Source organism: Equus asinus, chromosome 13, assembly GCF_041296235.1.
Source record: "Equus asinus isolate D_3611 breed Donkey chromosome 13, EquAss-T2T_v2, whole genome shotgun sequence".
NCBI lineage: Eukaryota > Metazoa > Chordata > Mammalia > Perissodactyla > Equidae > Equus > Equus asinus.
This window is the reverse complement of record NC_091802.1, coordinates 24,225,519-24,248,769: the sequence shown is the minus strand read 5'-3', so window position 1 is coordinate 24,248,769 and position 23,251 is coordinate 24,225,519. Positions and strand designations below refer to the sequence as shown.

At 49.8% G+C, this 23,251-nt stretch overlaps 2 protein-coding genes and 1 long non-coding RNA gene across 16 annotated transcripts in view; 1 reads left to right on the top strand and 2 right to left on the bottom strand.

Moving 5' to 3' along the window:
• The window catches only part of RFFL (ring finger and FYVE like domain containing E3 ubiquitin protein ligase), a 64,999-nt gene extending 50,731 nt beyond the window's left edge, over positions 1-14,268 (top strand). For 7 of the 10 annotated variants that reach the window (XM_044744598.2, XM_044744599.2, XM_014862207.3 and 4 more), the window contains exons 3-7: positions 2,527-2,937; positions 5,956-6,039; positions 7,028-7,238; positions 8,489-8,512; positions 11,484-14,268. In XM_044744598.2, the coding sequence (XP_044600533.1) occupies positions 2,527-2,937; positions 5,956-6,039; positions 7,028-7,238; positions 8,489-8,512; positions 11,484-11,665 (912 nt within the window). In that variant the 3' untranslated portion in view covers positions 11,666-14,268. The remainder of the gene's footprint in view (positions 1-2,526; positions 2,938-5,955; positions 6,040-7,027; positions 7,239-8,488; positions 8,513-11,483) is intronic. The other 3 variants (XM_070482791.1, XM_070482792.1, XM_070482787.1) reach the window with 1 other exon arrangement.
• LOC123276012 (uncharacterized) lies at positions 4,618-12,368 on the bottom strand. 2 transcript variants are annotated; one of them, XR_011493710.1, is made up of 3 exons: positions 12,233-12,368; positions 9,949-10,048; positions 4,618-6,567 (listed from the first exon to the last, which is right to left on the bottom strand). It is a non-coding gene; the product is annotated as an uncharacterized lncRNA (long non-coding RNA). The 2 variants fall into 2 exon arrangements; XR_006512233.2 differs by lacking the exon at positions 12,233-12,368 and adding an exon at positions 11,446-11,581 and having other exon boundaries at positions 6,431-6,567.
• The window catches only part of LIG3 (DNA ligase 3), a 23,071-nt gene continuing 14,038 nt past the window's right edge, over positions 14,219-23,251 (bottom strand). The window contains exons 12-21 of one of the 4 annotated variants that reach the window (XM_070482774.1): positions 22,599-22,686; positions 22,175-22,252; positions 21,718-21,841; positions 20,954-21,096; positions 20,539-20,613; positions 19,932-20,078; positions 19,236-19,443; positions 18,714-18,835; positions 16,671-16,709; positions 14,219-14,401 (exon numbers count right to left, since the gene is read on the bottom strand). In XM_070482774.1, coding sequence (XP_070338875.1) covers positions 14,366-14,401; positions 16,671-16,709; positions 18,714-18,835; positions 19,236-19,443; positions 19,932-20,078; positions 20,539-20,613; positions 20,954-21,096; positions 21,718-21,841; positions 22,175-22,252; positions 22,599-22,686 — 1,060 coding nt within the window. In that variant the 3' untranslated portion in view covers positions 14,219-14,365. Of the gene's footprint in view, positions 14,402-16,670; positions 16,710-16,737; positions 18,512-18,713; positions 18,836-19,235; positions 19,444-19,931; positions 20,079-20,538; positions 20,614-20,953; positions 21,097-21,717; positions 21,842-22,174; positions 22,253-22,598; positions 22,687-23,251 lie in introns of those variants that run through there. The other 3 variants (XM_070482775.1, XM_014862204.3, XM_014862203.3) reach the window with 3 other exon arrangements.

Sequence of the window (23,251 nt, the reverse complement as noted above, 5' to 3'; positions counted from 1 at the left end):
TGGACATAAGAAGGGTGGTGAGGAGGAGGGTGAGAAAGTGGGCCTGGCCTGCACTTGGGAACATGAGTGCGGAGGCAGTAGGAATAAGGGAAGGACAGGGTAGCAAAGGGGAGCAACCCACATGGCATCCTTGAAGGGCGGTGCCTGCCGAGGTGCCACTGCCAGCCCTTTGATGCTGGGTGTCGGCATGCAGTCTTGGCATTTTTGCAGGCACACTGGCTCCACTAATTCCTCTTTCATACTACCTGTTCCTCTGTTGGTTTGCATCATTTGCTGGAGTTTACACGTAGGTGTTTCCTTTTGCTCATTCTGCCCACTTTTGTTGACAGCGTCTTTTTCCTTTTCCTTGTTCTCTCTTGCCTCTGCAAACTGGGATTTTAGCCTCCAGCGCTGTCTCCCTCCGGTAGGGTGTTTCAGATGCCCTGGTGAGCAGGGGGTACAGAGAAGCTGGGTTGCAGTCTTTGAATTCTGATCTTGAATCCAATAAGCCACATACATTTGAAGAAAGAATAGATGGTTGTTTAGATCTGGCTGATTGAGCAACGCGGGGCTTTTTAATTGTGTCGAGCTAGGTCTTGTCATACTGCACTGACTTAAGTAATGTTCCATGTCCAGACCTACAGCTTTGTGACATCGAAGCCTCTTCATTTCACTCTCAGTCATCCTAAACACATTTCACTTCCCAATAGAAAAGCTTTAGGTGTGAATGAACCCACAGTACCCCAAAACATCCATTTTGCTCCTGAGTGGCTACTGGTCCCAGAACCGTTATGATGCTAGTGCAGCCAGGCGTCCTTTTATGTCAATCTGTGAACATTTTATTGTCTGGTTATAACTGTGTAGAGTATAAGGGAGCTTGTTATGTGTCCTTTCACAATGCCTGCTAAGTATTAAGAGTCAAAACTGGATGGTGAACATTATCCCCGTTTCCCTTTACTACATGAATGACACTTAGACAAAACTAAATATAACTCTCTCAGCTATGCAGACTTTTACTTCAACCCCACCCTAGAGTGTCTGTGATTCTGACTATGAGAATGTAAGTCTCTTGGGCATTCTTGTTAGCTTGAAAAGCTTTCTATACTTAGAAAAGAGGAGCAGGAATATTTAGGTTAATACTTAAGTCACCATAGGGTGAAGCTTTTAATTTAACAGATTAGTGAGTGTGACCCCAGGACTGGCCCAGTGTGCCCAGGAACTACCTCTCCTGTGGGCCGCTGCTCTTGGTTGGACCAGAGCTCTGTCAGATGTCGCCATCCTCACTCAGCCTGTGGGGTGAGAGGCCGAGGCTCTGCTTCCTGTGAGTTGAGCAAGCCTTCGTGTGTTGTGTTGTCTGTGACTGTGTGAGTAGCTGCTGCCAGGCGGTACCAGCTGCCTGCCAGGCTCTCTCGGTCGTCTGCCTGAGACACTCTGTACTTTTACAAACGAGGGCTCCCTAATCGTGTCCAGCGGGCCTCATGTAGCTGTCTAAATATTTGTCTTGGATATGCTCTTATGCACCACTGAATTCCCAGCACTCTGAGGGGGCCTTTCTGGGGTGGGGAGGCCTGGGCACTAGCTCCTATGGATGGGGCCTGGGTTGGGAGTTTGGAGGTGGAGAGCCAGGCTCTTGACTCAGGACTGCTGTAGGCTTGAAAGGGACTGAGGCAACATAGCCTGGTGGAAAGAGGAGGATTGTGGCCATTAAACTCAGACAGCCCTTGAGTGTGAATCCCAGCTCTGCCCTTGATGCCTGCCTTTGAATACAATACTTAAGCTCTCTAGCCTCGAATGCTTTGTCTGTGAAACAGGGAGGTACACGAATACCTATGTTGTGAGGTTGCCTTGAGAAGTAAATGACAAGCTTGGTAGAGCTCTCGCATGTAGTAGCACCTTAATAAATTTAATTAATAATAGTAATAGTAACAACCCCCACCACCGTAACATTTATACATTTGCTTTCTTATCTCAGCAATAAAGTAGAAAGAACCATAGTTCAGGATTTGAATCCTGGCTCTCATCATTAGCTCGTGTTTCCTAGCAATAATAATTAAAATAGTTAACACTTACTGAAGAGTCATGTGGCGGATATGCTAAATGCATTATCTCTTAACTTTACAACAATTCTATGAGGTAGATACTATTATCACCCTCATTTTACAGATGCAGAAACTGAGGGCTAGAGAAGCTAAGTTACACACCCAAGGTGACACCTCAAGAAATGGAGGAGGGAGACATCATAATGCAGGGCTTCTTGATTCTAAATCTGGTAGTCTTAATAGCCTCCATTTCCCTATCAGTAAAATGAATAAGCCTCAAATGGAATAATAAATATAGTGTCCTATACATGGGTACACAGATGCATCTGGAGGTCTGCCACCTGAGTGGCTTTTCACCTGAAATCTGCAGGGTAGCTTGCATCCTTAGCTGTAGGAGGTACTGAATAAGAGAGTGATTGGAGGAGGTCTCCCTAGGCTTGGCAGCTCTCAGCTCGCATTCCACTGTCTTGTTCTCGCATTCTGATGTGGTTCCCTCTGCCTCTTGCAGCAGACCTGCTTGGACTGTAAGAAAAATTTCTGCATGACCTGTTCGAGCCAGGTGGGGAATGGGCCCCGCCTCTGCCTTCTCTGCCAACGATTCCGAGCCACAGCCTTTCAGCGGGAGGAGCTCATGAAGATGAAGGTGAAGGACCTGAGGGACTATCTCAGCCTCCATGACATCTCTACCGAAACGTGCCGGGAGAAAGAGGAGCTGGTGTTCTTGGTGCTTGGCCAGCAGCCTGTAATCTCCCAGGAGGGCAGGACTCGGGCCCCCACCTTGTCCCCGGACTTCCCCGAGCAGCAGGCCTTCCTGATCCAGCCTCACACCAGCACAGTACCTCCTACCTCACCCAGCCGCCCTTCTTCACCCACACAAGCCGCTTCTGTTCCCCCCGTGCCCGCTCAGGAACATCAGCAGGTACGGGCTCCTTCAGTCTCTGCCGACCTCTGCCGGCCCGGGGCTCCTTTCCAAAGTCCCCGCCTATGCTGTGGGAGCAGGCCGTGAGGTGAAGTGTCTTGATTACGTAGAGCCTTTCTGCCTACTGATTCATGAATGATGTTTTTTGGATATCAGACTTATGATTTAGCTTTTTTTCAGAGATGATAATGCATAGTACCAGGTTTTTTGCTTTTAATACATACATATCACAGTTAGATATTTAAAAAAAATTCATTGTTGCAGAAATATTTTGAGAAAACTCTGTTAACTCTCCAGATTTAGTTCTGTTCAAATTGTCCTCGTACTTAGTCACCATTGTTGTGGTCTTCCTTAGCTGAATGGGAACTTGGTTCCTTAGTAACCATCACAAGGCACAGAGGGAAAAAAAGGAATATGTAGGGGGAAGGGAGAGTGGGGAAACGGTATGTCCAAGACAAGGATGCTGCTGCTTTTCCCAGTCATTGTGCGGGGGAGTGGTTGGCCGCTGTTGAGCGGTAAGCTGCCTTCTCATCATCCTGGGCGGGCTGGGAAAGGTAAGCTCAGAGCAGCACATTGACTGAATTCTGAAGCAGGCATGGGAAGTACAGAAATCAGCAGTACATTGCCTCTGCCCCCAGAAAGGCCCTCTAAGAGGTAAAGTAAACACCCAAACCTATTGGATTAGAGTGAAGCCAGTGGACTTAAACATTGTGTAAGGAGTGATGGCGTCCCACAGATATACTTACTTGCCTTCATGACCCTATTATTTATATGGCTTGGGCAATAGTGGGGGGATTAGGACCTACAAATTGGGTTTCCACATTCAATTTGTCACTCACTCTCTGGTCACCTTGGGTGAACTTGGAGCCTTCAGCAATGAAATGGGGTTAGCTCTTGCCAGGCTGTTAGGAGGATTGACTAGCATAAGATCACATCTAAAGAGCTTTGAGCTACTTAGAGTTGGCATAGTACCAGTGTTGCTGGTTCCCACACAGGATGTGGGTGGCTACTGCCTCTTGTTTATGATCACTTCCTTTGCCAGCCCTGGGCCCCCTGATTCAGCTCTGATGGGCACTGAGGCATAAAGGCCAGTGTGATAGCACACTTTACCTGCAGTAAACTCACTGAGCTCCCTTGTTGGCTTGAGCGTGCTTTCCTCTCAGCTAGAGGTTAACTTTCCTAAGCTCTGGTTCTGTCTGCTGGACAGGTTTTGCCTCCCGCTGTGACTTCCTCACTTTGCTTGGTTGAGCGCTCCTCTCCATTTATGGGGAGCCAGGAGAGTAACTTGAGGAAATTGTTTTTTCCTAGAGAACCGGCAGGTGGGTTTTTCAATGAAAGGAGTAGGTTTTAAGCTTCCTGTCGTTAACCAGAAATTTACAGACTGCATCTACAGGTCATAACTGTGTACCAGATTTCATTAGGTACTTCTCTCATGTTTTCAGAGGGCCTTAATGTCAGCTCACATCCCCTGTTCTGGTAAGATCTGCATTTTGCAAGCCAGAAAAACAGATGGGGAGGAAGTAACTTGTGCAAGGCTACCTGACAGTTCCACAAGTGAGCTGCACCTGGAATGCAAATCTGCTCATGGTCTTTGCTCTCGTTCTTTTGTTTACCCTCAATGCCCTAGCAGTAGTTTCTAGGGAAGGAGGTGTATGGAATAAGCAAAACTGTGGACAGATACCAGCTGTAGATTTTTATTTAGCCAGTGGGCAAAATGAAAAGACAAGAGCATGCTTTGCAGCGTGAGATCTAGTTTCTCTTTCTAGGAAAGAAAGGACATATAAAAGCTGTCTTCTTAGGAACAGGTTTGGTTCTGACAGATTTTTTGTAACTCCCAGGTGACACCAGGAGGCCAGTGGGTACCACACCTACATAAAGCTAAGAGGACACTAGAGGTGTTGATGAAGATGTTGTTTTGGATGCAGCCACATACATGTGTGCTGTTGTGTTATCTTATCATCGCTTGCTGTTTTTGGTGGTGGTGGTGATTACTGCTTTTCATTTCCATTGTTGTTGCTTGCCTCTTCTTAATTAGCTCCATATTATGCATCCTAGTCTGGGATGAGCGGCTGGGGCCAGCGGGTGGCTGGTCTCCCAGGTTGTCCCTTTTCTGGTGCTCTGAGGGTCTAGTGGAAAAGGCCTGTGAGCTCAGATACCTCCCTTTGCCTGGAGGGAGCAGCAGGTGAAGAGGATCTAGTTAAGGGGTTTGTGGCTTAAATGGTGCTGGGGTTAGGAGGCTCACAGTTCTGACTACTCTGGCAAAACCTGAAGGAGTACCTAGGAGGAACCTTTTGAGAAGTTAGAATTCTAAGCAGAATGAAACTCCTTAAACATAAGTGTTTGTCTTATATAGTCTTAGGCTAATAGATTCTTAGAGGCATTAAAACAATTTTTGACCAGGTTTCAAGACAGCTCTTAGTAATAGTGTGCCCTGCTGGTTAGAGCACATTTCTAGAATGTTACTGGCCAGAAGAGACGGAACAGCGTGGTTAGGGTCTGGAAAGTGTCTCTTCTTGGCCAGATGAGGAAGGTGGGGAGATCTAGTATGGAGGAAGGGAAGACATGATAGGAACAGTTGGGAAGAAAATAGTGGACATTAATCCAAGGGACAGAACCAGGGACAGTAGGCAGAAATTATAGGGAGAGCAGTTTGGGGTCAGTGTCAAGAAAAAACTCGATGGCAGTTTGAGGGCAGTCTGCCAGTGGAGTGGACGTGTGATGTCCTTTCACTCGGAGCGTTCAAGTGAGGCTAAATGGATGGCGAGTGGCAGCTGATTCCATCCTGGTGGTGGGCAGAATTAATGCACTCTTGTCCTAGAGTTGAAATCTATTTGTATTGTTTCTCTGCCTGACAAAGTCATTGTTAGAGAGCAGGCTTTTGTAATGCTGTTGTGCAAGACAGATTTCTGGGGGAGATGGGAATACATTGTGGACATGGTCTGTGCTGGGAAGAGGCCCATGCTGTGCAAATCCCTGGGACATCTCTGTGGATGTGATGGCACCTTTCTCTTCCCACAGGCCAGTGGCCATGTGTCTCAGGACCAAGAGGAACCCGTCTTCCTGGAGAGCACAGCCAGAGCACCTGCTGAGGATGAGACCCAGGTGGGCTTCTGCTCGGGTCTGGGCCTTCGCCTCTGCTCTCTCACTGGTGTTCTCAGACTTGATTAGGAGCCTCTCAGCGGACTCAGAAGTGGACAGAGAAGAATCAGTTTGATGAGAGTTCCTCTGAAATTCTGTTTTCAGGGATGGAGTTTAATTTTGGTGTTCCAGAGTAACCTTTGAAGTTTCAGTGTGAGTGTGGAGTTGTGAGATCACAGTGGAGACTGGGGAGCCTCATGGCCCAGCTAGTACCAGTCTCTTCATTTTGACAGCTGCCAGAGAGCAGCCTCCTGGTGCTGCTGTGCAAATCTCGGTGTTCTTTCCTTCTGCTTCTAGTGCACAGTGGCCAATGTCAGGGGAAGCAGGTCAGATAATCAGGAGGAGAGAGGAGAGGGAGGGGGTTCAGACCTCAGCTGTGGCGGGGCCAGTCCAGAGAGCACAGCCATCAGGGCCACGGAGCTCTGGTCGAGGCTGCCTACAGGAGCGCTTGCCAGGGCTGTCTGCCTCTTCCGTGGAAAAGCAGGACTTTCTCTGGGGAGAGACAAAGAAAGACCAACACTGTGCTTGGTGGTTTCTTGTGCTGCCACATGTAATCTTCACAAGAACCTGTGTGCAGGACTGCCGTCTTGCCTTTATGGAAGGGCAGACAGGCTCAGAGAGGTGAGCCACTTGCCCGCTACTATTTAGCATTAATCAATGGAGGAGTCAGGATTCAAAATCAACCAGTTTGATTCGAACTGGCGCTCCTTCTACTCTGTCACACTGATTGGCTGGTTTGTGGCTGGCTGTGCCTGAGCACAGAACTGTGGGTGAGGAAGAGGCTGGTCTGTGTTGCAATGCAAAGCACTACGCCAGGTACTCTTCCTGCCTCTGTTCCTACTCTTCTTGAGGTCAGTCACCAAAAGTAGGGTGTGCCGAGTACTCTGGGGTCCTTGGAGAGAGCTTGGGGAGGTAAGAGCTGAGTCCACCGATCTCATCTTTGTCTTTGCAGTCCGTCGACTCAGAGGACAGCTTTGTCCCGGGCCGGAGGGCCTCTCTGTCTGACTTGACTGACCTAGAGGACATTGAAGGTCTGACTGTGCGGCAGCTGAAAGAGATTCTGGCTCGCAACTTCGTCAACTACAAGGGCTGCTGTGAGAAGTGGGAGCTGATGGAGAGGGTGACGCGGCTGTACAAGGATCAGAAAGGACTCCAGCACCTGGGTGAGGGGCTGTCTGGGTGGCAGCTGCACAGAGTTCTGGAGTGCTTGCTGTCACTCTAAAGCATGACAGCATCAACCTGACTAAATTTCCATGCTTTTAGCCAAGGAAGGAGTCACCTTACACATTTGCACCATCTAATAATAGCTGTCATTTGGAGATGAGTGCCAGGACTGGGTTAGGCCTCATATACATTTCCTTAATCCTCAGAGCAGCCTATGAAATAGGCATTATTAGCATCCCCCTTTTATTGTAGAGCCCAGATTTGAACTGAGGATTTCCTGGTGTAAGCCCATGGCCTTTCCCACCATATGTCACCCCTGCTGTACTCACTACCACCTCCAACAATACTTAGTCCAAACACTTGGGAGATAAGGAAGTGAATCTTTGCACACATGATGCAAGGAGAATATAACTGTTCGGCCTGCACTTGGCCTCTCCAAAGAAGTCTATCTCATCTTCATCGCCAAAGAAGTCTCTGTGGTGTCACTTTCAGGCAATGCCTAGTAAAACGTCCAGTCTGTGGTCAAATGAGTTTGGGAAGAAATACTTGATATTATGTCCCCCTGTTACTGATTCATGGTAGATACTATAATAGTAAAGGCAGACAAGTCCTACAGAAGAGAAATATGTTTAGGTGTTTTAAACTCTGCATTTCCTGAAAGGATTTTACGCAGAAAAACTCCCCGCCCCTCCCCCGGTGATTGAGCTCGTGCAGATGGCCTTTTGAGTCCTCGCATGCTAGCAGTGGCTCAAGTCAGGTTTCAGGCTCTCCTATCCTACTAGCTCAGATTCATCCGAGTTAGGAGACATCTGACTAGTCCCCTGATCACAGACTCTCTTCCCTTTGGGACTGTCCCCAGAGTTTCCCTGGAGTTATGAGGACCTGGGGAATAGGTGAGATGGCTCCACCTGGGAACTTTATCCAGACTTCCTGGCTGACTGGAACAGACTGTTCCTTCTTTCTTGATTTTAATGCTGTCTTCAAAAGCGATAGAAAAGGAGATTCTGCTTATGTAGTAGCCTTCCTACATGGCAGTTTTGTTCATGCAGACCAGTGGAATCCTTTTCTTAGACTAGACCAGACACACCAGCAGGAGCTGTGTGTGAGTTCTCAGTGTAGAATGAGTGAGGGTCCTGGCCAGCCTGGTTGCTGGCAGGGAAACAGTCAGAGTTCAGAAATGAAGTCAGGTGGCTAGAGACTTTGCTCGTGCCTCACATATTCAGACATCTTCTTTCTCTTTCCTTTTCAGTGTGCAGTGCTGAAGACCAAAACGGTACGTAGCTGTTTCTGTTTGGGAATGGGCCTAGGCTCTTAGCACTCTGTCCTTCCCCTCCTTCATCCCTGATTCCTCTTTATAGTCGAAGAATTGTATCTCAGCATCCAAAGAGAGGGTGTGGGGGAAATTCACTGAGAACCAGGGCTTCTGAGCATCCTTAGAGATGCCTACTCTTCCCTCTCAGGGAAGCATACCTAGGGGCAGACTGACTTGCACATCTCTGGGTTGCCAGAACTCAGAAGCCAGCATTTGTAAAATATTTAACAAAGTGCATGGTGGCATGCATCACATTGGGTTCATTTTTCATACTCCTGGTGCTAAGGCACTCCTTCTCCTACAGTTTTATTCACTTCTGGTCTGAGTGGGGAGGGTATGTGTGCATCTTCAGGGAAATCACCTGGGATATTTAACAGCTTCTGGTACCAAGCAAAAAGAGAGGGTAGTGGGACCAGCTCAGTGGCATAATGGTTAAGTTTGCATGCTCCGCTTCGGTGGCCTGGGGTTTGGATCCTGGGCGTGGACCTAGCACCGCTCATCAAGCCATGCTGTGGCAGTATCCCACATAAAGTAGAGGAAGACTGGCATGGATGTTAGCTCTGCGTCAGTCTTCTTCAGCAAAAAGAGGAAGATTGGCAACAGATGTTAGCTCAGGGCCAACCTTCCTCTCCCACACACACAAAAAAGAGAGGGTGGTGACCTGAGAGAGAGAGCCTTGTTTGTACACGGCTAGGCAGTGGTTAGAGCTGCTCTGGGGACAGATCGGGAAAGGTGCCACATATGGTGCTCCCTGGGCACTAAGATGCATATCCCACCTCAGCTGCCACACGCCTACCTGTATGTTAAAGACCACCACTGGGCCTTTGGGTACCCCTAGAACACACTGCAAGAATCTGAGTGGATCTGGGCATCATTCTAAAATATGCTGTACCTTTTTGAAAGCATCGAGGCTCTATGGTTGTGAGCTCTTCCCCACGAGAGAACGTTCTCAGAGTAGTGTAGGGGCCTGCAAAGCATTTTAAAACTCTTTTTTTTTTTTTTTTTTAAGATTGGCACCTGAGCTAACATCTGTTGCCAATCTTTTTTTTTCCCCTTCTTCTCCCCAAAGCCCCCCAATATATAGTTGTATCTTCTAGTTGTAGGTCCTTCTGGTTGTGCTATGTGGGATGCTGCCCCAGCATGGCCTGATGAGCAGTACCACGTCCGCGCCCAGGATCCTAACTGGCAAAACCCTGGGCCACTGAAGCGGAGCGTGTGAACTTAACCACTTGGCCACGGGGCCAGCCCCTAAAACTTTCTCAGAAGACTCTCCAAATTTATTTAGTTAAACAGCCTTTTGCTTAGAATGGGGCAGAGTCCTCTAGCTGATAAATTCTCAAGAGCTGAGCTCTTCTCAGTTCCCCCAAGCCTTTTGGAGTTCTAGACCCATCCCTTACCTGATGCCAGGATCAGGCTAATCCACTTGGTGTCTTCCTTTCTTTTTTCTGATCCCCTGGGAGAATGCCGGCAAATGAGTTGATGAGTTTATTGTTATTCCTGAGAGAAATAATCAGTAATGAATTTTCTAAAGTACTCCAGCTCATCTTAGGTATTTGTATAGTTTAGTCCTTTGCAAACCTTCCCTGTTAGGGCAGCAGCTCCTCAAAGGGGTAAGTGGGTTTCACTACCTTTCACAGGTGTCTTTCAGCCCTACTTAGGGCTGCCTGGCTGAGGCTATCATTTAAAACATGCTGGGGATGGCTGGGGTTTTGGACATGAAGGTTTTTCTTGTTTGTTCAGCTAAACTAGGAGGATCCTAGCTGTGCCCAGTGTATCTCACCACTCGCCCAAGCCAGTTAGCTGGCATGGAGAACTCCGGCACTGAGCACTTAATACCATCATGACAGTCCCTGCCCTCAGGCCACGTGCCCACAAGGCCCTCTGGGCACATTTGAATCCTGGCTCCTCTCCTTAGCTGTTGTGTGCCTTTGGGCAAGCACTTAATTCTTTGGCCTCAGTTGCCTCATCTATGAAATGAGTAAAAAGAATACCTACTTCATAGTTTTTGTAAAGATTCAATGAGTTAAAACATGCAGAGCTCTTAGGACCCTGCCTGGCACCTGTACGCATTTGGTAAACGTGAGCTGTTATTATTTCCCTGGAGACGGTTCATTTATCAGACAGGTGGAGAACACCTACCACGTGACTGGTATTTTAGGGATTCACAGATGAATATCTGACCTCAGAACACATAGCAAATGCTAAATATATCACTATAGAAATGGAATGTGTTGAATTAAGGAGCTCAAATAGAGTAGTGGGGGAGATAAGTTGGCAAACTCAAAAATTCTAGTCCAGTGCGATAAGCACTCATGGGGGTATGAATCATTTCTGCGGGGGCAGCACAGAAGAGGGAGCTGTAGTCTCTGCTGGGCGCTTCTGCCAAGAAGTCTTCTCAGAGGAAGCCTGGTGTAGTTTATGGGGTAGGGTAGCACAGGGGGCCCCCATGATCCCTGGCTTTATTAAATTGGGGTTTGTTTACAGATAAGCTTTGTGATCCTTAATGAACCATTCATTACAGCTCCATTTCTATCTAAACTTTTCTGAACCAGTTTTATCTTTTCAGCATGTTCTGCCTCAGGGGATAATGAGTCCCTAAGTGCCTCTCACTCACTATATTACAGCTTCACTTGTCTGAAAGTTACTTCTTTTAAGCTTTGAGGACTTTGCCTTAACTAGTTCTCATGTTCTAGGATGTATTTCATCTATACTCTACTCTTCAGATCTACAGCCTGACCTCTAGGGGTGCAGCTTCAATAAGCACTTGGACGTAGTTACTAGGGAAATGTTTTCTTGGAGCTCTAGCTGAGGGAAGCATGTGGATTTGGGGGTTTGTGCCTGTTCTCTCCCCCTCTATCTCCCCACTGCCCCATATGCTTAGACAATCTCCTTACTTTCTCCTTTGCCCCTTTTCTGCCCTGTGTTTGTACAGGGGGAGCAGTGCCGTCCGGCCTGGAGGAGAACCTGTGTAGGATCTGCATGGACTCGCCCATTGACTGTGTCCTGCTGGAGTGTGGCCACATGGTAACCTGTACGAAGTGTGGCAAGCGCATGAATGAGTGTCCCATCTGCCGGCAGTACGTGATCCGAGCGGTGCACGTCTTCCGATCCTGAGGACTTGTACCGACTTCGTCAGTGCCTTATAGGGACATAGCTGAGGTGTCTGGGCTCAGGGTTGGCCAGCTTGCAGAGGGGCAGGCTAACAAGAAAATTTGCAGTGTTCCCAAGACCAGAGCAAACAAAGATGCTATGTCACCTCTGGGCATGCCTCTCTTGCCATGGAGATGCACCTCTTGGCTGGGAGAGCCCGGGGCCAGTGGGAACTGGTACAGATTGCATGGGCAAGCCCGTTTCAATGATCTTGGGGTGATGATGGTAGTTGAAGAAGAGAAGACTTTCCAGAACTTGGACCATATCTTCCTCCCTTCCTCCCTTCCTCCGAGAATCTAAACTCAGTTTCAGCCTTCCTCCTGTACCCTACCCATCCCCTGAACTGCTTGCCTCTGTGTTTCACCAATCAGAAGTCCTGGTAGAAATGGTTCTCTTCCTCCCCTCCCCAGCACATTTGGATTTATTTCTGGTCTCTCTGGCTTTTTGTGCATTAACCTCCCTTTGCTGAAGTGTCTTGCTACATTGCCTAAAATCCATTTGTTTCTTCAGACCAAAAAAATATTAGCTTACCAGACCAATAGTGATCTTCCTTAGGACAGAATTTGGACCAGTAAATGTCTCTCTGGTGAGAAATGAAACACAAATGCTATTGAAAAATTTCATCGTTAAGAGTTCCTTCCTTGAGTGCTGGGATTAGAAGCTATCGGTTTCCTGACCTGAACTTGGGAGCCAACAAAAGCCTCTGGCTCCCCAGCTGCTGGGAAATTCTAGTTTCCATGTGTGAGAGAGGATGCGTGGATATCTCTGCCGCTTCTTTAGGGGCCTCACTTTGTGCCATCATTAGTTTTAGCTTATGAGAAAAGGGGAAGTGGTGGGTGGAAGCAGTAGCTTTCTGTTTAACTTTGACTTCTCCAATGGACAGGAGTCTTAAACCACTTTCCCTGAGAATGAAGTCCCTCTCTTTTCCATGGAAGTTTTAAACATGCTCGCATTGAAGGTATAGAGACTTAGGCAATGAGCCTTGCTTTTCTCTAGCCAAACTTCTCATGAAGTTCCTGGAGACCAAACATGTACGACAGAGCAGCTAAGAGGTATTAGAAGGTACTTGGATTCAGCTCTTGAGCAGATAGCTGGAAGTCTTAATTTCCCGGGGTGGGGAGGACTCCCTACTCCCATTTCCTTTCTCAGCCTACTGATTGGGGGCACGTCAGGAAGAATTCTCTAGGCCCTTTAGCAAGGACCATCAATGAGTTGCTGATGTTTTTGACCTCTCTTAGGGTCTTTACACCACTGGAAGAGCCAAAGGGCTTAAAAGTTTGCTGGAGAAGCTTAACCAAGCACAAACCTACATGGCTATCAGAAGAGCTGTGTGTGCTGCCATTACCAATGGGTGAACTATGCAAACCCTAAACACCTGAGGGCCTTGGCAGAGTGACCCCCGCCCCCCATACATCTAAGATCTCTCAGACTAGAAGAACCAATCACGACTTTGGAAAGCACTGGGAAACCTCTAAGGGGATCTGTTTATCGGTACACACATTCTTATGCTTTCTCTCCATCATCAACCACTAATCCCCCTTAGAGGAATGGAATAATTTCATAAAGTAGTTGTCAGCTGAACACTAGGCCGCTTACCTCAACATTATACCCAGTCCTGGATGATCTGATTCTGGGCCACAGCCTTTGTAGGAATTGGGGGAAACGAGATTTCCCTGTGAAGATACCATGTTTTGCCTTTCTGCTGGACAGTAAATACTATAGTGTACAATGCCTACCCGTTTAGCAAAGGGTTCAGCTACTCCTTGGTTCCACTGTGAAACAGGTCAATATATATGCAAGTCAGTTAAGATCTAACCATAACTTCAGGGTAGAAGCTGGCTCTCTCCTTACTTAAAACTTGCTTTCTCTGCTGAGGCTTCACCTCTCCCTACCTCCCAATTTCTCTCCTAGATATGAGTTAAAAAATAGTATCCTGATGGTTGGTTAGTAACATGAGTAAGAATTAGAACTGATGTCATTTACTGATTTTAGAGAAAGAACTTGCCCTTAAGTATTCTAACCTTTTGGTGAAGGTTTCCACTTAGGAAAAAAGGTGTCAAACAACCCTGTTGTTTTTTGTTTTTTTTTGGTTTTGTATCTTCTTTATTATTACACCAAATAAAAGCTGGGAATTCCAAGGTCCCATTTCAGTTACTGTCTAACCTTATAGAAAATTTGATTTTTATCCTTGAATTCTCCCTTCTGCCCCTCATGGATCCTTGGTCTTAATTATCATGGAAACATCTAATTCTCCCAATTATTCCATGGCTTTTGCTGTGATTGTTCGGAGATTTCAGTTGAGACTTGTTTTAAAAGACCTGGAGAGCTGACTGGTTCATAATACATTGGAATAGTTGGATCCAAACTAATAAGAATAAGCTGTACAGAAATCAGTGCTCAATATATGTTGTATAAATTTGTTGAAATCTTTTGGATGTGAATGTGTTACTTCAAGTGGCTTATATTAAGATTCTTTCAGACTTACTTGGGTGTTAAAGCAAACCCAAATGTGTATTTTTTGTTACAGAGCTCTGCTTTATAATTTTGTAATAAAGTTTCAATATAGATGCCTGTCCAATCTGGTGTGAAGATGCCAGAGGTCTGATAAACCACAGGCTGATCCCAGGCCATGAGCACACAGGCATGTTCTGAAGAGACTGCATTCTATCTGGAGATGCTTGGGCTATGCGGCCTTGATCCCTGTTCAACAGACAAGGAAACCGAAGCTTAGTGGTGGTGTGACTTGTTCAAGATCTCACAACTAGTATGTGGGAGAGGCCATGGAACAGCCTTAGAAGAGAGTGAGAGCTGAGTAGAGAAAGGACCAATCCTAAAACTAAATAGAAGCAGCACCAAGTGAGTTCAGACACTGATGCTGATTTGGTAGAGATGGGCCTTAAAGATGTGGGTGGAAGGGGATCTGAGGATAGCCAGTGTGCCTGCTAAGTCTTCAGGCGACCCTGGGAGATGGATGGTAGCTTTTGGATACAGCTGTGGTACTTGGAGTGCGGCTCAGAGGTTGGCCCATCCTCAGGGGCAGACTGCTGTGTGTGCACAGGCCTGTACACACCTTCCTGACCAGGTGCCCAGGGGAGGGGGCTCCTGAGACTGCAACCTTTGGGAAAACTAGGTTATGTGCAGATCTGTTGTGTGACTGAGGAAAGAGGAAGGAATCTTGCCCAAAGGGTGTAAAGGCTTGAGGCTGAGCCACAGCACTTTGTCCTCATTCTTCTGGGCCGCTGACCACATGAGGGCCCAGGATGACGTCTTGTTTGCTACCAGCCAGAAGCATGTAAACCAAGGCCCAAAGGAGGGCAGGCCTCCAACATTCTGGGGAGGTTTAAGATGATGCTGCTAAGGATCTGTGAAAAATACATGAAAGGATATGAAAATATATATACAGTATAATCTCAGCTGTGAAGAAAAATCGTGTGTCAGAAAGACTGGAAGGAAACAGACAAAACACCTTCAATAGTGAATTACCACCCGAGAAGGCAGGAAGGGCCAAAGGACCAAGCTCGGTACTGATATGATCCCCTCCAGCTGGCGGGGCCCCTTTACTGTGAGGGTGCACCCTGAGTGTAAGCGACCAGTAAAGGCAGGTGGGGCTGAGTCTAGGTCAGCCAGGCTGAAGGGCAGTGTCAGTGTCCTTTGGCAGAATCCTAAGGGGAGAGCCTTGTTCTGCTGCCCTGTCCAGCTGCTTGGCCTGAGGAGCCTGGAGAAGGGGGTGGAAATTTATGTAGGTCAGTGCTGAAAGGAGGAGCAGCTTTTGTCACCACAGAGCATAGAATAAAAGAGTGTCTTATTCTTGATACTGAAGCCAGACTGAATGGTGCCTATTCAAAAACAGCAAATGGCCTGGGCTAGCATCAAGGCAGTACCTCCCCCTCCTGCCCCTTCCTCCCAACACATTTTAACCAGCAGGTGGAAACCCAGGCAGCCAGGTTAAAGATGGCTTCCCAGCTGACTGGCAAGCAGCCTCCCAGCAGAGTATGACCTTAGCTGACCACACTGGAGGAGAGCTGGGGGGAGGCAGTGGTCCTCAATCTTACAGGCCCAGATACTCAAGTATGTTCCAGAGGTTGAATCACGTTAACCTAACTCACAGGGGAAGGACAAACAAACAAGCCTGCTAATTTGTTGATAATAAGAGAAAAGAGAACCTCACCCTCGGGAGTCAGCAGAACTGAGAACACGGAAGTCAGTCTATAACCAGACGGCAACCTGACGAGGCTGCACTCAGACCAGAATGTGAGCTGTACCGTGCAGACGTGAGGCTGTAGAAGTGGTCTGACAGTTCTGACATTAATGGCCAGCACGCCCCAACCCTGGGTAGGGTCTGGACATGCATGCCAATGTTGATTTTCCTAGTAGATAGCTGTGCGCCAACCTCTGTGCTAAGTGCTTCATATAATGGACCTTGAGTGCATTTACTCTTTACAGCAACCCTGTGATTTAGGCACAATTCCTATCCCCGTTCCTCTTGGAGGAATGGAAGCTCAGATGTTAACTTGCCTGAGGTTACAGCTGTTAAGTTTCGGGGCTTGGATTTGAACCAGGTCTGTTTACACCCACACTGTCCAATGTCACATGTGACCATTTAGAGTCGAATTAAAATGAAAACTCCCTTTTCTCAGTTGTTAGCCACCTTTCAAGTGCTCAGCAGCTGAATGTGGTTGTCTCCTATCAGCCAGCGGAGATTTACATTGCCACAAAGAGTTCTGTGGACCAGCACTCATCTATACTCAACTGCTTTTTATTCAAATAGATCGGCCTTGGCGATCTGTTACAAAGAACAGGAGCCGTTCTTTGTAAGCAGCCTGTGTAGATTTGTTCTCAGGTGGTTTTTCTCTTAAAGAGCAGTCTTGTTTCTGATTTTGGGGAGGCAGAGCCTCCTGGAGCCCCATATCCCCCAGAGGAATAGCCCAAACAACCTCCCTTTTCTTCATAAAGGCCCCATTTTTCCTACCTGATCCTGGGTCCCTCCCTTCAAACCGGGGCCCATACTCTGCAATAGGAGAACACAGAGAATTAAGTCATAAAATTAATTTTTTCTTCTTTCAAATGAGGCTTCATTCCTGGCAAAACAAGCCAGGCTGAATACAAGTTTTGCCAAATAGCATTTCTGAGGGCAGCCTTTTAAATACAACTTTAAAATGAGCCTGGAAGCAAAAGGGGCAGCAGGCAAGGAGGGGAGAAGACTGCCACCAGGACTGGCTTTGTGGACAGCGCGTCAACAGCTAGAATTTCACTCCTTAGTTGCTCGGGAAATTACAGGGGGTGTACAGGGGGGAAAGGACAGAGATAACTGCAAGATATTTTATTTATTAAAAAAAAAAAAAAGCTTTTTTAAAGACGACAAAACCAGCACCCAGATCTGAAAGACCTATGTAAACCAGCAAGAGAAACTGATGTCACTGGTGGCACCCATGGCAACTAACCCCTGGTCGGGAAGAGACCATGTGCGGTTGGTGGGTTTTGGAAGATGCACAGCTTGGAGAAGCAAGCCCGTGCCCGCCCTGTGCTGCCCCTGGCCTGCGTGTCCCAGCCAAAGCCCAGTCCAGTGGTGTGGTGGGGAAGAGGATGGCGTGAGGGAGAGGGAAGCCAGCAGGCCTAGCAGGGAGCTACTAGTCTCCGTTTCCGGATACATGCCCAAATCCACTCTGGGGAGACCTGCTGGGCCTCAGGGTTCTTGTCCCTGCTACCCAGCACATGTGTGGCTGAAGCCATGTCAAATTCCTGCACCACGTCCCCATCGAATGCCACAAAGTAGCGTCTGAGACGGCTGAAGTCTGGTGTGGAGGGCGGCAGGTAGAGCCGCACCCCAGTGAAGATGTCCAGCAGCACCTGCAAATGCACAGGGGTCAGAAGTGGGGCCGGACCTGTGCCGGGGGAAGATGGGTCTCCATCCACACGAGTCCAGGACACAGAACACAGAGGTTAGAACAGGAGGCAGAGACAGAGGGAGCCTAGCGGTCAGGACACAAGCAGAGTTTACTGGAGAAAAGGCACAGGCATCAAGACCCCCATCCTCCACCCACTCCAGATTATGCAGGACTGACATGTCGCTCCATCCCTGCCTAGAGGAAAAGGAGGGAGCAAGGGTAGGTCCCAACACTGGGGACCTGGAGAAGGGAAAAGTATGTGTCTCTAAGAACCATCCAGTGGCTGGTGGGCAGGGCCAGTGGCTCTCAGATTCAGTGATGTTGCTGGATCAAGCGGTCTCCCGTGCACAACTAGCTGGCCTGGGGGAGCTGAGAGCCCCGCTCAGTACTGTGGAGGGATTCAAGGGCTTTAGAGGGAAGATGGGTGAGGTGCCACAGGTCTGCTGGGGACTGGGTTCAGGGCCTGCGCTACGAGACTTCTGTGCTTACTCTTGGCGGGGGGTGGGGTGTGGGGTGGTGCAGTCACACTGTACGGTGATCGAATGTTTGTCTATCTGCCCTTTGGGTCATCAGCTCCTCCCAGGGCGGAGCCTAGGTACTGGCCTCAGGAGGTGTTTGCTAGCTGTTGTCAAACCAAAGACTGACAAAGGAGTACAAAAGGGAAAAGGGTCCTTAGGTGGGAGGACAGTCACCAAGCCAGTGCCCTCTCCCCATCCTGCCTGGCTGGCCCTGCTCTCTCCCGGTGCACAAACTCACACTGCTGCACTCCCACACCCAGACTGGGCTTTCTCCCCTTTAATGTAATTTGTGACTTGGGACCAACAGCTGGGTGGGTCCCTGCAGCCTCTCTTGGCTAGGCTGGGCTGTTCTATCGCCTGCCTGCTGGCACAGCTCTCCTTCCTCTCTGCTCGCTGGCTGGCGGCCTCTGCAAGGCAACAAGAAGGCACCGGGTGGAGCAGTGGCACTGCTGGCCCTGCCCATGACGGAGGAGCAGCTGCAGGTGGGGAGGGGATTTGGCCATTAGTCCCGAAAACACCTTTCTTCATCTCAAAGTTCATGTGCGGAGGGTTGGGAACGTGAGGCCCTGGGCCAAAACAGCCCCTGGTGCCTGCCATTCTTGCCCTCACCTTTGTTTGGCATGGGGTCTCATCAGGAGCCTTCCGCTTCTCCCCCGTTTTCATGGGAGAAGACTCTGTGACCAGCTTCTGTCCCCCTTTCACAGGGGATGGCTTTGCAGTGGGCTTGCTGCCTACAGGAGAGAGCTCAGGATCAGAACTAAGAAGAGGGTAAGGGGAGCTGATAATGGTCCCTGAATTCAGGGCAGCAAAGAGAAGGACCAGGCCCGTCCTCTGCTGTGAGCATGGGTGAGATGGGAGGGAAGAACTGCAAGCTAAGCCCCTGAGCTCAGAGGTGGCTTGTCCTCGGATCAGTTGGCTCTCCCAGGTGCTGTCATTTACTGAGCAGATGGAGGGTGCCCAGCAGAAGGGCTTCTGGCCCATGGCTGGACACACAGTAGGAATGCAGTGAGCGTCAGCTGCGGTGGACAGAACCACATATCTCAGAGCTGGAGAGGGAGACTGGGCCCCTGTCCTTCCCTCTCTGCCCTCACACCACCCTCTCCATCACCCCAGCCCCTCCTTTCTCCTTACCGCCTTTGCTGTTGGGGCTACTCAGCTTCCCTCCCGCCTTCTTGGCACTAGTGGAGGGCTGCTTGGGGGAGGCTCTGGGGGCCTTGCACGACACAGCAGGCCCCGAGGTGCCCTCATTCTCTCCGTTGCTGCCCCCTGTGGTGGAGCTCCCCTCATCTCCGGCCACTACAGTGAAGTCCGCCTTCTCCTTGGACAGCTGGTACAGTTCCTGAGGGGGAGGGAGAAGGGCAGGTGGTATCATTCCAGCCCTTGGCCTCAGAGGTGCTCTGTGTGGTGTGTTTCAGCACGTGGCTGGGGAACAAAGGGGAGAAACACAAACAGCAGGGAAAAGCAGCTGGCTTCCTTGGTGCTTTTCTAAACTTTGGCCCTGTTTCTTGAGTAATTAGTGCAAATCACTGTTCTCCGTGCTCCAGTTCTTATCAGCAACACAGAGACTACAGCCTGGGGCCAGGCCCTCAGCAGTGCCCAGGCTGCTCCGTGGGCCTGATAAAGGCAGGGCTCTCGACTTGGCACTGTGGGCGGAGGCCTAGTGCTGCTGCCCCTGGCCCTCCAACAGTTTGGTCTCCCTTCCTGCCTTGCCCTGTCTCGGTGGAATGGGAGAAAGAAGACACAGGAGGTGAGAAGAGGCCAGACGCTCAAGGTTCCAAGGCTGGGACCGTGGGGTAGAGGATACACATGCCACCTAAGAGCCAGCACCTTGAGCTGGGGGAGGTTAGTGGCAGATTTCCAGTCCTTATCTTCACGGATTCGGGTGCAGCGAGGGAATCGGATGGAGATCCCATCGGCGGTGTGAGCCTCAGATTTGGAGAACTCGGCCCCTGTGATCTCCCACACGGCAGCTTTCTGTCAGGAGTAAGTCAGGCCACTCACTGGTTGAGAAGAAAAAAACACCTTCCAACCAGCTAGAGGCAATACAGAGCACTTAAAACCACAAAAGCACTGGCTCACAGGTGGAGACGGGTTCTAGTCCCACTGTTGCTGCTGAGGCTGTGTGACTTTAGGGAAGTCCTGTCTCTTCTCTGGGCCTCGCTTTCTCTGTCAGTGCAAGAAGGGACTAGGCCTTCTTGGTCACTTCTAGAGCAGGCTCTCTGTGACTAGGGGATGGGTAATCTCTGCCTCGCGCTATTGAGGATGATTTCTCAGTGTTGACTGGCCACCCCCGCACCTGTCATCACTTGGCTGAACAGTCCAGAACCCCATCCCTGGGTGGACTGTCAGTTAGGCTGAGAAGGCATCTCTGTATCACTAGAGAATGTGCACGCTCATTCTGTGGGCTGGAGGACCCAGGCTACAGGGCTGATACCTTTGGGTCTGGGACGATGAAGTCAGGATAGTAGATCTTATTGATTTTCAGCCAGCTGGGTATCTTGCTGGGATCCTGGAGGAGAGAAGATGTTATCCTGGACTGTTCCCAAGCCAAAACAAGACTTACACCCCCTCTTGGTCACGGGCTTGTGGGAAGAGGTGACTTATCACAAAAGGCTGACCCTCACCCGATGGGAGCCTCCCTGCCCAGACAGGGTGTGGCCTAGAGGGCACGCAGGCCAGTTTCCACAAGGTGGGGACTTAGAGACTTTGAAGGCCTAACACTGCTCCCATGGCCAAGCAGCGGCTCGCCTTTCTGTGGAGACAGACAAACGATACCTGCAGTCCCCAGTGCAGCCCCTCAGTAGCGATGGCCGGTCCAGAGGCCGGGGCCAGCTGGGACCCTTCCTCACCTTGCTGATCTTCACCATGTCCAGTTCCTTCTGCAGGCGGGCAAGCGTTGCATCATCATGGCCTCCTGAACACTTGGTGACTGTGCACCACTTCTGGCTGCTTGGGTCGTAGCAGCCCATGAGGAAGATGGACATCATGCCACCTAGGAGCGGGGAAGGGCTAAGTTGTGGGTGGAGGGAGCCATCTCTGCCAGCCCCACAGGCCCAGGGAGAGGCAACCTGCTGGAGAGGGAAGGGCCTGGGCCTTGGCATCAGAGCGCCAGGTCACCTCTGGGATGTACCTCTTCCTAGCTATACAAGTTTCACATGTAAGAGCCCCAGTTTCCTCCTCAGTAAACTAGGGATAATCAAACATAACTTGCTGGGCTCTGGTGAGAAGTAAAAGGAACTGGAATTGAATAGTGCCCGGCATGTAGCAGACTGCCCGACAGTTCTGGTTCCTCAGACCCCAGCTTCCCCTCCAGTCAGGAAATTCTGAGGTTCCCTGAGGAGAAAGCTGCCAGACCCCGGAGAAATACTTGGAGGTGAACTTCTTGGTGCCAGGCTAGAAGAGGGTATTCTTGCCTGACCTCTCCCTGCCCGAGTCTGTAGCTCTCAGGTGTCCCTGCCTGAGGTGACATGGGCCAGGTTGGGGCCCCTGAACCCAGAACTCTGGAAGTCATGACTGGCCATGCTGGCAGATCAAGCCAATAAAAAGGCCAGCCTGTACCTTGAGTGGAGCCTCTCAAAGAAAGACCATTCCAGGGGCCAGAGGCCTCCCTGACCTTTGCTCCCTTGCCCATAGAAGGCCCCAAGGACCACCAGGTCAGCTGTGTCAGCCATGGCCCCCTCGTTCAAATAGTCTTTCTTCACTTTCAGCCAATGCCGCTTTCCAGGCTCATATGTACCCTAAGGGGAAACAAGAGAGACGACGAACTAGAATGGAGACTCCATGAGGGTGGGAGTTACCTCTTAGCTGACACGCCAGTTCTGTTGCAGTGCCCCGCCCGCTCTGGGGAAGAGCCCTTGGACCCCAGGCACTAAGGGGCTAGACACGGACCCATCCTCTGGATCCAGAACAGACCTGTCCGAACCCCAGACAGGCACCCCTCAGCACCCACCCCAACCACCTTAGGCCGCCACTGCCATCTCCTGGCCAGGGCTGGAAAGGCTTGGGGAGAGCTTAGAGCTGGCAGGCGAAAGCCAAAGATGTGACCGAAAGCCAAAGATGTGACTGTTTACCTTCACGTCCTTCAGCACCAGCCCTTCCAACCCCTCTCGGATCACCCGGTTTATCATGTCGGCCAAGTCTGCAGCTTTCTGAGGGGTAACAGGAGAGATGTCGAGGTTGGTGTGAGACTAGAGAGTGTGCTGTGGGAGTGAGGTATGGGTTGTTTCTTTTGGCACACTAGTTAAGTACTCACTTGAATATAAGGAACAAAAGGCTTGCAAAACAGGGACCCTCCCAACCAGAGAGCCACTGTGGCTTTGAGACACAGGGAGCCACCCAGGAAGCTGTTTCACACCCCGCCCTCCTAGGTGGAGGTAGTGGGCCACCTACGCACATCAGCAGACTCATTCTCCCAGTCACACCTGGCCCAAGGGGTTGTCTGCCCTGCTTTCAGACCACCAGGATGCTGCCCAGGCGGGTGGGGTCTTTGCTCACCGTGACTCGCTTCATTTCTGAGAACATGATCCGGTTGGGAATTTCAACCATGTTATCATGAAGAAACTTCCGCCGCTCACACAGAGGCCTGGGGGACAGGACAGGAGAGCTGAGGTCAGGCCAGGATGCCCCCCTCATTAGAAGTTCTGAGGAGGGAAGAGACCCAATGATAAACTGCTGCTTCCTGAGGGTCTGCCGTGGTTTAAAGGCCTCGTGTCCTGCCAAGGGCTCCAAGGGCTGCACTGTGACCAAGGATGGACAACTGTGAGCTGTGGCGTAGAGCTACTTCATTGTTGTACTTCCTGTTTCTACTTCACCGAGCCCAGGAGAACTGGCCTCTGGCCCAAACAGACTGTATAAACTCTGGTCCCACTTGAAAAATGACTCTGAGTCTCTTGTTCATCCCCTGCACCCCTGCCTCACCCCAGGCCCAAGGTTGGCTGGTTCTTGGGTCAGCGGGCTGACAGGCTTCAGGACCTGAAGCCCAGATCCCAACTCCAACCCACAGCCATTCTTTCTCTCTTCTACTTCCTTCCCCTTGCACACTCGAGGAGGAGGGCTGCTGTGGGAGGCGTGGGGGCAGAGACACATTTCTAAGCACGGAGGGGCCAATACTGGTTCCTCGGGCCTCTGAATTTGGATGCAGCTGAGTC